Source organism: Acinonyx jubatus, chromosome B2 (genome assembly GCF_027475565.1).
Source record: "Acinonyx jubatus isolate Ajub_Pintada_27869175 chromosome B2, VMU_Ajub_asm_v1.0, whole genome shotgun sequence".
Classification (NCBI taxonomy): Eukaryota; Metazoa; Chordata; class Mammalia; order Carnivora; family Felidae; genus Acinonyx; species Acinonyx jubatus.
This window is the reverse complement of record NC_069385.1, coordinates 87,730,106-87,745,389: the sequence shown is the minus strand read 5'-3', so window position 1 is coordinate 87,745,389 and position 15,284 is coordinate 87,730,106. Positions and strand designations below refer to the sequence as shown.

The following is a 15,284-nucleotide window of genomic DNA, read 5'->3' as shown; positions in this document are numbered from 1 at the left end:
CAGTGCCAGCCCCTAGGGTCAGGATGCCTGACAGGGGACACAATCTCTTTACTCAAGGGAGAGTTCCTTATTTGGGGGATCCCTCCTGATTGTGGCGTCACCTGGGATGGGGTCCCCTGGGTGAGGCCATATCTTTGATTCTCCTACACTACTGAATGTGTCTTTTTTGTCTTTTGTTGTGGAGGTGCTGTTCATCTAGTTCCAAATATAGCTGTAAGTTTATCGTGTCCATGGGAGAAGGTGAGTTCAGGGTCTTCTTATGCCACCATCTTTAAACTCCCTCCATGGTTTGGTTTGGTTTGGTTTGGTTTGGTTTGGTTTTATTTATTTATTTATTTATTTATTTATTTATTTATTTATTTATTTTTAATTAAGGGAGAATACAAAGAACATACTAAAATCCCAAAAATCAACTAGTTCTATCAGGTAATACCAACTGCCTATAACACATTGTATCTAGATAATTATATAAAATTATTACACAATATTCAAATCCTTATATTTTCTAAGGGAGAAATACCTTAAAATATAGTATTTTAAAGTTAATGTTCTCATGATTTCCCTATCATCTCCCCTTCTTCCTAAAGTGGTAGTAGGAAGTAGGTTCCGATAGTAGGAAGAAGGTTCTGTTTCATATTAGAAGAACACATAGAGTAATTTTTTTGCAATTAATAAATTCTTATCAAATTTATACTTGTAATGACCTTGATAAAATAGAAAAAGTAAAGAATATAAAACATTATATACTTAAAACACTGAAAATGTAAATTAAGAAGCCTATAGGAGCCAAACTATACCACAGCTCTTTAACCTTTCCTTACAGGACTTTCCTATCCCTTTTACCATCTGACCCATTTGTTTCTTCTAGTAGTTCCACAAATTTTCAAAACATTATTGGGAAGAAAGTAACATAATACTTTCAGACTCTGATGAATAAGCAGTATTACCATGATTATTTACCAATCATCTGCATTCACATATCGTTTTAACACCAAGTCTATGTTGCTTTTTAAAAACAACCAAATTCCAAGGCAAAAATATTTTGCTAAACAGTTTATGCCCAAATAAATTCCCTGTCCTCCCAACCACCTCCAAACAAGCTTATTTTACCCCAATGCTTGTTACTCTCTGTTGAATGGATTTTATCCCTAAATACAGAACCTCAGTATTCAATATTATTTCCGAAAGAATCTGTAGTCTTCTAGTCTCACTTCTATAAACCTAACTTCTACACTGCTTGCAAAGTAATCTCTAGCACCCACATCAGATTATGTCACTCCTCTAATTAACTTCCATTAAGATATCTAGGATGAATTAAAATAGTTTTCAAAGGGCTCTAGGAGGAGACCCTAGGATTCTGGGTAGATGCCTGTAGGGCCACTACAGGAGACAAGAAGGCAGGTAGCCAGCCTGCTGCTACTTCAACCAGAGCAATTCTATGTTGTACAACTTTTTTCTGTATCATGTAAGATTGTTTTGTTTCATTTTGCTTTGTTTTGTTTTTTTCAATGATAGAATGACTGGTCTTGTTAATTACTGGTCTTGTAATTATCTAATCCTGGCATACAAACCTCTTCATGACCCCTACCAGCGTGTCTCATGCCTCATACCTCTGAATTGTTCACTATTCTTAAAACACTTTGTAAAACCAGTTTTACAAAGGCTTTTCCAGCTTCCACACTTTGGCACATGCAGTGACTTTATCTAGAATGCCCAACTTATCATCTCTACTTCTCTAGCAAATTTCAATGCCCTTCAGGCCTCAGCTTAATTACACCATGTCTGGGAAATATGCCTTGACTTGAAATGTGCCTTGCTTATAACTCTATTATAGTACAAAACACTGTACGTTAACATGTTGGTCTGTACATTTGTTTCATCACTAAACACATTGCACATTGGCCAAACTTGGCTAATCAGAATCACTCAGAAAATTCTTATAAACATAGATTTATCAGCCAGACTACTAACAAGTACAGGAGACTATCTGATCTATAAAAACTAGGTCTCAATTCTTTTTCCTACTTTTATTCTAAGAATAAAGACTTATCAAATTACTAAAATAATTGTTTCTATTAATATTTAACCAAAAATTGTTTGAAAAATAAATCTTAGTTCACACAAACCTAATTCCTTACATGGAATTTACATATTTATTAGACTAGCTGAACTAAATTCCTAAATAGCTTAACAAAAAATCTAAGAAAATAAAGATATGTCCTTGGTAACACCTTGTGCTAACAGGGGACCAGAATATATCTTTTCATGAATTTTTAATTGTCTGAAAAAAACAATTAGAGAAAGTTGTCATTGTTTGGGGTTACCTACCTTTTAGAGTTTTTGTGGGGGGAGGAAGGATTGCATGTTTAAGTTTCAATGATTATCAGGAAATGTAACCATAATATTTAGATTCTAATAAAATTGATATGAAACATTTAGTCAATACAACCTTAGGTTCTCAAATAGTCTTTTTGAACTTAACCTCAGACTTCTTTGGAAAAAATGTATTTAAAAAGCTATCCGTTTCAGAAACAAACTTTTATTGCTTACTACTGCCCTCTAGTGAATTACCAGAAAATCAACAAGGCTAAAGAGATTGTATCATTTAATATGCTTCCAGGTTGGTCATAATTGCCTCCAATTTTATTTGTTTCAAGTTCCAAAAATAAAGCACCATCCATATTAAAACCCAAAATTTTCAAAAGAGTATATACAAATTACAAACATTTCTAATACCTTCTTACACCGCCCAGTTTAGAACAGCAACTTTTCCCTATATATATATCTCTAATATCCGGAATGATAGTTTCCAATCTGTGATCCATGGAATACTATAAAGGTACTGCCTGTAGACTGCATAAATGTCTTACATGTACTTGTAACACCTATTACTCAAGAACACGTGTGCTGTTCTGATTAATGAAACAATTCATTAAACATATACTCAATTAAGATTTCCCCTTTAAATATTCATTGATTCTAAGATACATACATATTTTCTCACATTTAACATTAGTGAAATTCGGATGCCTCTTATAATCACTGGCTACACAGAAGTCATGACATAGCTGTCATTACCAGCCCAGGCACAAATTTGGTCTCAGCTGGTTGCTTTATAGTTACTTCTTCATCAGAGTTACATGCATTCTTGCTATCACTACTGAGTTTAATTGCCACTTAAAATATCTTTAAGATAGGGCTGTGATTTGACATTGAAACAAAAAGTTAATGTGTAGAAAGAGAGCAAAGGAGCCAACAGTGAAGCAAATATTTATTGAAACAAGGAGCATAATTCTGTATTTTCTTGCAAAGCAACAGTCAAGTGCTTTATGAGCTTAAAGCAACATACCCAAGGTAAAGGCCATTTTCCATTTGCCCTTCATATGGCAAGACAAGAAACAACAAAATCAGTTTATACACACATTGGGTATGTTAGCACCTTCAAAGAAAATTTCAGAGATAAGAGTGGAGGCTTCAAGAAAAGCTACATCACTAATTCTCTTGATAAGACAAAAGAAACATTTTTTTTTTTTTTAATTTGAGAGAGAGCACACATGCGTGAGCTGGGGTGAGGGGCAGAAGGAGAGGGAGAGAGAGAGAGGGAGGGAGGGAGGGAGGGAGGGAGGGAGAGAGAGAGAGAGAGAGAGAGAGAATCTAAGCAAGCCCCATGCTCAGTGCAGAGCCCAATACGGGGCTTGATCCCATGACCTTGGGATCATGACCTGAACCTAAACCAAGAGTCAGACTCTCAACCAACTGAGCTACCCAGGTGCCCCAAGAAACAATCTTGTATAGTAAAACATGGACATGAATAACCAATTCAAAAAAGTGATTCAGAAGACTCAGATTCCAAATATGAAGTTTTAGGAACACCTTTTCAATTTATTTCATGTATATATATTTTTATTATATATGAAGAATATGATTTTTTAAATGTATTTATATAAGTGAAAAAAAATAAAAGTACTTACATATGTAAAAAACTCCTCATGAAATAAAAAACAAAAATTATAAATAATAAAAAGCATAGGCAGAGATCATCATAGTGGTACGTAAAGTAAAAGTACATTTTACAATCAGTGGCATAGACTTAATGAAACAGTATCATATGGAAAGCTGAGAAATTTGACTTTTAAGGAGCCTTTCTCTCCTCAAAGATTACTGAGAACCAATGTTCTATTTCTATTTCTGAATCCTTAGTTTATCATTTTTATTTTCTTTAATCCAGTATTTTATATTTTATATTAAATGTATATGTATTAGCATAATGTTATATGTGTGTGTGTATGTGCATGTGTATACATATATACACACGTGACATGGTCAGATTTTCACTGCAATGTGTATATAATAGAAAGTTCAGTAGTTACCACCTCTATAGGCACTTCAGTGGTCCACAGGATACATTTTGTATGAAAAGTATATTCAACATTTCCCCACTTGGTGGCACCAAAAAAATTAAAATATCCACATAAATATTTGTCTTTAAAGGTTTCCTTTTTTTATTTGAAAAGTAGCAGATTCTTTTCAATTTAAGCTGAAAACAATAGTCAAGCTATATGTTGTCTGATATTCTTCTAAAATTGAGCGCCCAATTATTGGGTTATCCCTTAAAGACACAGAATAGATATAATCTTGGTAAAATTTAAATAATCAACTAGTTTCTAAACTAAACAATAACGTATAGGTAAGAAAAATCACACTCTATTGACACATTACAAAAACTTCTCTGGTCTCAATACTAACAGTTACAGGGTCTGTAACAGACATGACTTTACCTTTAAAAATTAATTCTTCGCACTCAGGGTCAAAATAGTCTAAATATTAACTTCCCACTTTGGGTATTTTAATTAAAATTAAATCTCCTCTATTTCCCATGGATATGTACTGTACCCTCTTTCCATGCTCCACCAATGTGAAAAGCTCGATTCTCAAGCTTTTCCATAACAAGTTGGAAGAAAGCTTTATATCTGTAAGCAAATACGATAATTAATACTATTAACCACCTCTGTATAATAAAACCATCTATCTATAAACAGGTTAATTTTCAACTCTCAAGTTTTAAATAAAGATGGAGTATTAATGGCCTATTTTTACAGACAGAGAAGCTATGGTTCAGATAACAGATTTTACATAAAGACTTTCACTCGGGACTAAGGCTCAGCTACAACCACCATGCTACCCCCTTAAACAAGTTCTCTTCAATACACACTAGATAGTAAAACTGGCCAGACTGGTATGGTAGCAAAACATTCTTCCACTGAGCTCTGAGCACATTTTGTGCTATTTATTTTTTTTTTTTTCCAACGTTTATTTATTTTTGGGACAGAGAGAGACAGAGCATGAACGGGGGAGGGGCAGAGAGAGAGGGAGACACAGAATCGGAAGCAGGCTCCAGGCTCTGAGCCATCAGCCCAGAGCCTGACGCGGGGCTCGAACCCACGGACCGCGAGATCGTGACCTGGCTGAAGTCGGACGCTTAACGGACTGCGCCACCCAGGCGCCCCCATTTTGTGCTATTTAAATGATGTTTGTCTCTCCATCCCCTCCCCCACCAAGCAACAACCACAGAACTTTGAATACCTCTTTGACTTACTCATCTTTACATAAACCACATTCTCACTGATCATGACCCAACTGCTATTAGCATCTGGTTGACTTTCACTGCAAGATGTGGAAAAGAGGAGTACACTACAGTTTAAATCACACTGAAGTGTGAACATTCAACAGTGTGAGCTACTAGTGACCACTGAGGGGCCAACAAATTCCAAGACTCTGTAAACTGCTTAAATTCTCAAAATCTTATTAAATATTATTCCCACTTTAGGAATCAATAAATTTAGATAGTAGAGTAGTTCAAGGGACCCACAGACAGTATCCACATTTATGACTCTTCACCAAGGATCGTATTTTATTGCTTATTCTACTTAAAGAAAAAATGTAAGTCCTAGGTAGTTTAATCTTACTATGCTGTTACATTGGACCCTCTCCCTTGGGCTTAGGACTTAAGGGATCCCTCTCTACCAATTCAGCATACCGTCTATGTCTTTTAGGTTCCCAGCATGGGCCATGTTATATCAATGTCCTCAGCCCAGCCTTCTGCACTCTAGAAAAATAAAGTTCTTCTAAGGATATCGTAACTTAGTCAGTATGATTATTTTATTTGGTTTAGTTGATTGCTTAAATGATAATTTTTGCAGCTTCAGCTAGACTAATATAAAATATTACTTCAAAATATTTACTTTACAATAATATTGTTCCTAGAGGGAAGCTCTCTTTTAAAGAATTTTAATAACTTCACACATTTTTCCACTCCCACACTCACCATTGCCACAGCTTATGAAATTCAGATCCACCAGAGCAATGGTGTTAAAATGTTAGATCCTATTACTTCTCCATTTAAAACTTTTCAATGGCTTCTAATCTCAAAACAAAATTCAAAATCCTAACCATGGTCTAAAAGGCTCTACATAACATGGCCTCTGGCCATTTCTCATCTAAACTTCAGTCATCCTTCCCCTTGTTAACTGAGTTACAGCCACACTGGCTTTGCCTCACTGCTATTATCTGAACACAGCATACACGTATCTGCCTCAGGATTTTTGCACTTAACTCCTCCTCATGGCTAGTTACTCAGGTCTCTATTTAAATATTAGAGAAGGCACTCCTGACTTTTACAGCAGAACCAGCCTCCAGTATAGTCTATCCCATTATACTGCCTTATTTTTCTTCATAGCATCTACCATTTGACTATTGGAAGACAATCCTCCCTGGGTCTCTCATTTCTGCACACCTTGCAACTAAAGCTCATTTTTTTTCTATACTATCTTTTCAATGATGTTTACATAGAAAAACAGCCTTCGGAAAACAAAGATAGCATCTTTCTCTACAGCAAAGGGCAGAAAGGCTTACTGTCCATTATAAAGATTCGGGTTCCATAAGCTCAAAGTTCCTCTTCTACATGAAAGTACTATCTGGTGTACTTAACGTTGTCCCATGGGAAGTGAACTCAGGAAACCAGCACAAGAAACTGCTAATCCTAAGGCTACTGCTACTACTGTAAGTAAAAGTCTTTGTCTTTGACCCAGAAATCTTGCATCTTCAGTCAACAACCAAAGAGCTGTAGCAGGCTGCAAGTAGGATAAATTTTTAGACCCTTCACAGTCTTGATATTGATCTTACGTATTGGTTTCCTCTTTTTCCATTTGTTTCTCCTGACTAATCTTTTATCCACTGTTATATACTCATTTTCCTACAGTTTTCAAAGTCATTTGACCTTCAAAAATATGTAAGAGGCATTTTTCTATTCCCGTTTACTGGGAAAGGCACTGACCCAGGAAGGTTAAAAAACAAATGCAAAATGAGCTTAATGAGTCAGGCACAGAACAGCAATTTGAGTCCAGGTCTAACTCTTAATTTGTTGTTAATCTGTGACTGCTTCTTAAAAGAGAATAACATACTACCCCTATATTCTGTGAGATGGAAGAATACCCACTAATATTATGACAAATTCCTTATGTAGTGATACATGAAAAAAAAAAAACAAAAATGGCAATGAATAAAACAGAGTACCCAAATAAGCACCTAACAGATATTAAAATGCATGCATTTTAGACGTCTTTTGTTCTAAATCATGACACCTGAATGATTATCTAACAAAACTAGATTCTGCTATCACACTAAGAGCCCATTTCTTTCATGCCTAAGAAAGACATATTGGTACAATATCCAAAAATGTTTTCTTTATAACCAGTATTTCCCATTTCTGCAAGAATTAAGAATGCTATAAACATAAATTCCATTAATCTGAAAAGGTTCTAGATAATTTAAAGTTTCTTATACCATTCTCTTTCAGGAGGTAGATAAGAAACATTTATTACTGGTTTTTCCTCTATAATTGGAGCAAAACCCTCAAAGAGTAGTCTGTACACAAGACTGGCAAGCTATTAACTCAGACCTTACCATCTCCAGGAAAAATAAAAAATACTCTCTCTGAGTATAAGATTAGATTCTATACACTAGAGAAATATTAAGTTATAAATATCTAATTTTAAAATCCCTATATGCCAAGTAGGATGAATCTATTGCATCCATAATAGATACTGATCTACAGTTAAGAGTTCTAATATGCTTATAAATCACTAAATCTATTACTGGATAGTATATAACTAACTTCAAGGTTTACAAGTTATAAGATTTATTTCTAAATATTAAATTTCTGAAACACAGATAAAATGATTGTGACTAAGTAGTTAAAAGTTTGCCTTCCTCTATGTAAAGAAAACTTAAGAAAATGAAGAAGAATGCACTAAAATGTTAAAGAGGAATATATAATTGAATACATGACTAAGGTATTACTTTATGAAGTAATTTTTTTAATTTTAACTCAATTATCAACATTTCACTTACTGTGTAAGTTATAGCTGCCAACATTCCAATCAAGGTCAGAGAACTGATAGAAAATGACAATGCAGCTAAACCATCTGCAAAGGAATAAGAACTCTGTTAAAAGTGTACATATATACTATTCAAACATTCATATTCAAAAAATCAATATAAAAATATAAAAACTGGGTTTCTTAATACATTCTGAAGGAATAAACTCAATGTGTATTACCTCATCTTTGAAGTGTCAACTCCAAGTGGAGACAAGAGTTTTTAAAAAGCTATTCACAAACTGATTTGCAGAAGATCTTTCGGACTAAGATTTTCTTTCTTTCACTTCTTAAAATTAAACAGAAAAACTACTGTCTAATTGAGCTTAAAAAGAAAGCAGCAAAATATTACATGCTCAAAAGGTGGCAAAAAAAAAACCATCCTAGACTTTCTCAATGGCAGACCTTGAAAAAAATAACATTACCCAGGAAAGCCAGTGACCTTGACTTTTTCTTCCTCTCCCTTCCATCTTGATACTCTTGGTTTCTTTGTTCTTAATTTTCAATTAAGTTTTCAACATAGAGTCTAAAACTAAAATCTTAGAGAGTTTATTTCACCCTTTAATTTGAAAGGAGCTGGCCTGCCCATGTGGCAGGGGGGAAAAAAGCAAACACAAAAAAATAAATTCAAACAAAGCACCAATATAGAATTCTATGTTAACAAGTTAGACTTAGGAAATTATTTAAGGGAAGGCCAATAAGTCAGAGGCAGGAGTAACACTTTTAAATTATTATACCAGATTATACAATAAAATACAATGCAAATTTGAATATTCTTAAATGTTAGTTAGTAATACTAATTTTTCCAGTTGTAATGCAGGTCCTATCGAAACTGTTTCATTTTTTCTTTTTTTTTTTTTTTCATTTTTTTAAATGTTTATTTTTGAGAAAGAGAGAGAGAGAGAAAGAGAGAGAGAGAGAGAGAGAGCAGGGGAGGGACAGAGAGAGAGGGAGATACAAAATCCAAAGCAGGATCAGACTCTGAGCTGTCAGCTCAGAGCCCGACCCAGGGCTCAAACCCACAAGCTGTGAGATCATGACCTGAACTGAAGTCAGATGCATAACCAACTGAGCCACCTAGGCACCCCGAAACTGTTTTGAATAGTTAAAATGCAAGTCCTGTGGAACCAAATATAATTTTAATTTAATGTATATTAATCTTTTCATGAATAACAATAAAATTAGAATCATCTATCTTCTTAAAACTCATGTCTTGCTTTTATATAACACATGAACAAAGCATATTATTAACTAAAACACAAACCACGCAAGGCTAAATTTTAAGCCTTAATCTCATAAAGCTAAAACATCATATTTTATGGACTCAAAAACATTTGATGCTATTACTTTCTTGATCTTACTAGAATTATCAACGGAAAGTGTTCATAAAACAAGGAGAGATCTGGTATTTTGCTGATAGCAATTTTAAAGTACTATCACTTATAAAGCACACCTGGGTGGCTCAGTCAGTTAAGCATCTGACTTCAGCTCAGGTTACAATCACATGATTCCTGAGTTTGAGCCCCACATTGGGCTCTGTGCCTACATCTCAAAGCTTGGAGCCTGTTTCAGATCCTGTGTCTCCCTCTCTCTCTGCCTGTCCCTGGCTTGTTCTCTCTCTCTCTCTCAAAATTAAATAATAAACGTTAAAAAAATTAAAGAAAAAATAAAATGCATCCTAATATTAGAAATATAAAAATGTGGGAAACTAAGCATCTTACAATTGATAAAATGGAGTATTATGTTAACATGGTTGACCAGTCAAAAAAATTAATATTACTAATTTTGGTAAGTAAAATGTACTCTAGGATATGGTGTTTAAGATTTGAGATAAAAGAAATAATGTTAAGACTAAAGAGCATGAGATTACAGAAATTAGAATAATGCTACCTATATAATTACTGATTCAAGTTATACTAATACTCAAAGACTAGCATAACTTATGAAATGATGTTTAAGGCAGAGGAGTAATTACTCAAGAGACCTGAAGGAGTTAACTATAAGAAAAGAAGCAATTTATTCCTCAGTAATAGGATCAGGTGCATAAATCCTGACAATTTAGTATTAGTAGATGCCAGGATTGCTATCCTAGTTCTTGCTAGTATCAGCAAGATATTAATGGAACACAATTTATAAGATGAAATCTTAAGTGGAAAGCAAGAAAATTAAGAAGTTGTATAGCAAGGACTCTAAGATTTAATTTAATCATCATTTAATATTGTATCTGGGTAAGGAAAAAGAAATGTTGATCAAGAATGTACAGTACCTATTAAAAATAAATAGAAAAGCAATAAGAATTTTTCAGGTTTGTAAAATAGATATTCTAGGTTTCTTCGAAAATAAAGTTATTACTATGTTCAAATGCACATGAAATTGAGTAATAAGTACACATTTATATCAGTTTCTAATACCCATTGTATCTTTTCAATGAGTGAGCATCTTTCTTAACCTAACCTGAACCTGCCTATTTTTTTCCTTCTAAAACCCTAAATCACATAAGGAAAACTTCTGAAAAAGCAATTCTGAATGTTTTGGTAAGGTACATTTATAATAAAATGTTATTTCATTCATATAAAACCTCTGTAATTTATATTCTATATAAGAAAATTACTGGGGCACCTGGGTGGCTCAGTCGATCAAGCATCCTACTCTTGATACTGGCTCAGGTCATGATCTCATGGTTCGTGAGATCAAATCCTGTGTCTAGGGGGTGGGCAGCATGGAGCCTACTTGGGATTCTCTCTCTCCCTCTTTCTCTGCCCCTCCCACACTTGCACTCACATGCGCGCACTATGTCACTCTGATAAATAAATAAACATTTAAAAAATTAATCATGATCAAACAGCAATATAGGGTTCTCTCATTGGCTAAAAGCTAGAAATAAAAAACAATATATCAAGCACATTTCTTTAACATTGTCTATATAATCCCAGGTGAATTAATGAATACATAGAAATTATAAGACCTTCACTGCTAAAATTATTTGAAGATCATATTTTTGTTTCAACTTGGTAACTGTATGAAGAGACTAACTACATAATAGTTAGAAGTAAGTCTTAACATCACACAGTTCCCAATTTTTCTAGCACACTTTTAACCACAAGTCAAAAGAGCTGTAAGGTTAAATTCTTAACACTATAAAAACAGACTACTCAGAAAAGTCCCAAGAGGTACAAAATATGTATTATTATGAGTGTGTTTTTAAAAAGAATACTTACGACTACTTCCAAGTTCTTCAAACAAGAATTTCACTTTTTCCCACTCTGTAGAATTTTTGTTATTTGGAACATTCAGAGGAACAAAAGCACTACAAAAAAGAAAATAATTCTGCTTAATGGTTTTAAAGATAAAAATCTGAATAAAAGGAAATGGTCTAAAATTCAATTTCTAGTAATTAAAAAAATTTTTTTCAATGTTTATTTATTTTTGAGAGACAGAGACAGAGTGTGAGCAGGGGAGGGGCAGAGAGAGAGGGAGACACAGAATCCGAAGCAGGCCCCAGGCCCTGAGCTGTCAGCACAGAGCCCAACACAGGGCTTGAACTCACAAGCTGTGAGATCATGACCTGAGCCAAAGTTGGCTGCCCAACCAACTGAGCCACCCAGGTGCCCGTCTAGTGATTTTTTTATACAAAGATTAACCTCCCCCACCACCACACACACATTAACAAACCAAATCTGCACCATGTACAGAGGGGTGTGGTAAGTTTCTTACATATGTGTTTACTACATTATAAATTTCTTTTAGTTTTATTACTGTATTCAGTATAATTAGTTTTCTTTGTAGTCCTATGTATTTTATTTTTTGCATTTAAAATATTTTGAGAAGAGGGCACCTAGGTGGCTCAAGTTGGTTAAGCATCTGACTCCTGATTTCGCTTCAGGTCATGATCTCAAGGTCATAAGATCATGCCTCTCTCTCCATCGGGGCTCCATGCTGGGCATGGGGCCTGTTTGAGTTTCTCTCTCTCCCTCTCCTTCTGTCTCTCCCTGGCTTGAAGGCGCTCTCTCCTGCTCTCTCAAAGTAAAGATAAGATAATTTTGAAAAGGAGACATGGGCTAAAAACCAAAAAGGCCATAATACAAAAAAGGTCAAGAATTTGTCTTAAATCAGAAGAACAGAATATATATAATGATTTCAACATATTTATATAAATAGAACAGAAATATATCAAAATAAATGGTAAATATCATGTTGTGAAGCTTAGGGCAATTTCTACTCTCTTCTTAGCATTTTTTTTATGTCATTCAAGATTCTAACCAATACATATAATTAAACTAGTTTCTATTTAGTTTTCAAGCCACAGTTGAAGGGGCATCATGGAAGTAACAGTGAGCTAGCTTCCTAGGACTTACTCTAGATGCTTAAACTGGGAGAAAATGGAAGACAGAGATGAAATAAACAAGAGAAAGAAAAGAGAAGGGAAGAGAGGAAGAAGGTTGACAGTCACTTTAGTGCCTAACTCAGAAACAAGATTAAGGTAAAGGGCTGGGTATCCCTTAAATTGTACATGTAGAGAATCAAACAGGAATGTAAGAAATGACTCTAACACTACCTCCTTTCTAACCTAATTTAATTGTAAGCAAAGCACAAAGATCTATCCTCTTCTGTAAAGACGAAATACTAAATGAGTTCAACAATATATACAGTAAGGTATTCACTCTGATAATGTGTGCAAGTAAAACAAAGCAATCATTCTACTTTTCTGTTTTAAACCTTTACCCCTTGGTACTACTGACACTTTTTATTCTTATAAAAAGGTGAATGATCAGAGCATGTCAGGAGGTTATTTAAATTTTTAACTATTTGCATTGATGTCCATTTACTACACTCAATCTTGGAGACTTATTTCACACCACTTTCAGAAAGAAAAGTGACAAAATTAGAGCAATAAATGTAAAAAGTTCATTATTTGTTGCCCTGGCCATAAAATCAAAAAACAAATAAAAGTAGTCAAGTAGAATCAAAACATAAAAAAATAAACCTCTTGCAAATTATACTTCTATGATGATATTATTTGCATTTCAATAAAAGTATAAAGCAAGGAAGAAAAAACTATCTATATAGTATCTATTTTATTTGGACAGAGTTTTTTCCAGATATATATATTTATTATATTTTAAAAAGTTTAATTTGAATTTGTAAGTTGGCAGTGACCAATTCTGTGAGTAGGAGGAAAAACTCCTGTGTTGCACAAAATATCACCTATAGTACTTAAACAGAAATATGTATTACAAATATCTAAAACTATTCATACTTAGAATATTTTTTATCTATGTCAGTTTTAGGTAAACAAAGGTTCTACCCAAAAGTAGAAGAAAATTAACTCTTAGTTGTTGATGACACTTACATATTCAAACTCCTGAGCTGGGTTCTTTAGCAGTTCAAATATTTAACAAAGAAACTTTCTAAAGTTTCTTTAGAAAACCAAAAAAAAAAAAAAAAAAAAAAATTTAAAGTTCAAATGGCCCAAACTACTGTCAGGATGACTTCAGGAAAAATACTGATTGTGAAAAGATCCAGTAGAGTTAACATTTTAGCACTGATTTTTAGGTAGGAACTATAGGGAGTAACGAAAGCACAAACCCCAAACAGGTTCTCCTCAGTTAGGGGAATCTTGCCATCAGGACTGTATAATCTAAGAAACATTTGCAAAATACTTTCACATAAACTAAGATAAACATCTATAAGCAGAATTCAAGAGTTACAACTAAATTCATCTATATATCCTGGACAATAATATCCAAAACATTTAACAACCAATATGGCAAAGACATGAACCAGTCAACAGAGACACTGGCCTTAATTCTGGAAGACACTGCTGAACCAGGCTTTACCCTTTAAATGGGCCTAGGGTGGGATAAGAAGACTCAAGAAGGCAGAGCAGCAGCTGACTCATATGGAAGCGTTTCAACCTCTTAACCACCAGAAGGGGCAAACTAGTGTTCACCAGCCAAATGTCAGCCTATAGACAAAGATCTATGAAGAGAAAGGAGTTTCTCCTAACAGATGCAATGGCAACTAAAACTAAAGTCAGATGTGTCTGGAATATAAATACATCAATTTTGATGAGGAGGCAGCATTTAATAAGGTTATCAGCCATTTACTAAATGATGATGACACTAAAATAACCAACGAGTATAATGAGATTTGTGTGGTAAAAAGTACAGATATTTTCTTAATCTCAGTCTCTCCCAAAAAAAAAAAAAAAAAAAAAAAAAAATGCATACAGAGAATTTCAGCTTCCAAAGACACACCATACTAGATCAAGATGAGAACTGCGGCCTCATAAGGTTATAAATTTCTCTTACACTCTTAAAATAGTAAAACTGAAAAACTGCTTAGTAAAAATATTTTATACCCAATTTGACTCACTGTATTAGTTTAATACAGATTATCACTTAAAGGAAGAGACAATGGAAAGGCTAATGAATTTCAATGAAACTGAAATGATAAACTCAGTAGAATAGAAAGTAAGATTTTTCACATCTTACACTCAATCACCAAGTCATATTTATCTTCCAAATATTTTATCAGTTTCTTCCAGTCTGTTCTCTTTGTAACTACTCTAGTTTAGACCCTCATCTGTCAGCTAAACTATTACAATAATTACCTAACTGGTCTTCCTATCATTTATATTTCAATTCTCCAACCCAATTCCCAAATGCCCCTTTCAAATGCATCTTTCATGGTGTTGCAACTCTTAAAATAAATTCATATATAATTACTTTCATGCATTCACAAACATAAATGTATATACATCTTCACTGTCTTTCAACTGATCAGCAGGATAAAACTGGAAATTTCTTAAACATTGTATATAAAACCCAGAGTTCACCTACCTGGGTA

The 15,284-nt window shown here is 33.9% G+C and overlaps 1 protein-coding gene across 2 annotated transcripts in view; it reads right to left on the bottom strand.

Moving 5' to 3' along the window:
- LMBRD1 (LMBR1 domain containing 1) overlaps positions 1-15,284 on the bottom strand; it is a 110,516-nt gene that overhangs the window by 57,393 nt on the left and 37,839 nt on the right. For both annotated transcript variants that reach the window (XM_053222610.1, XM_027057490.2), the window contains 2 exons: positions 11,654-11,742; positions 8,410-8,483 (listed from right to left, as the gene is read on the bottom strand). In XM_053222610.1, coding sequence (XP_053078585.1) covers positions 8,410-8,483; positions 11,654-11,742 — 163 coding nt within the window. The remainder of the gene's footprint in view (positions 1-8,409; positions 8,484-11,653; positions 11,743-15,284) is intronic.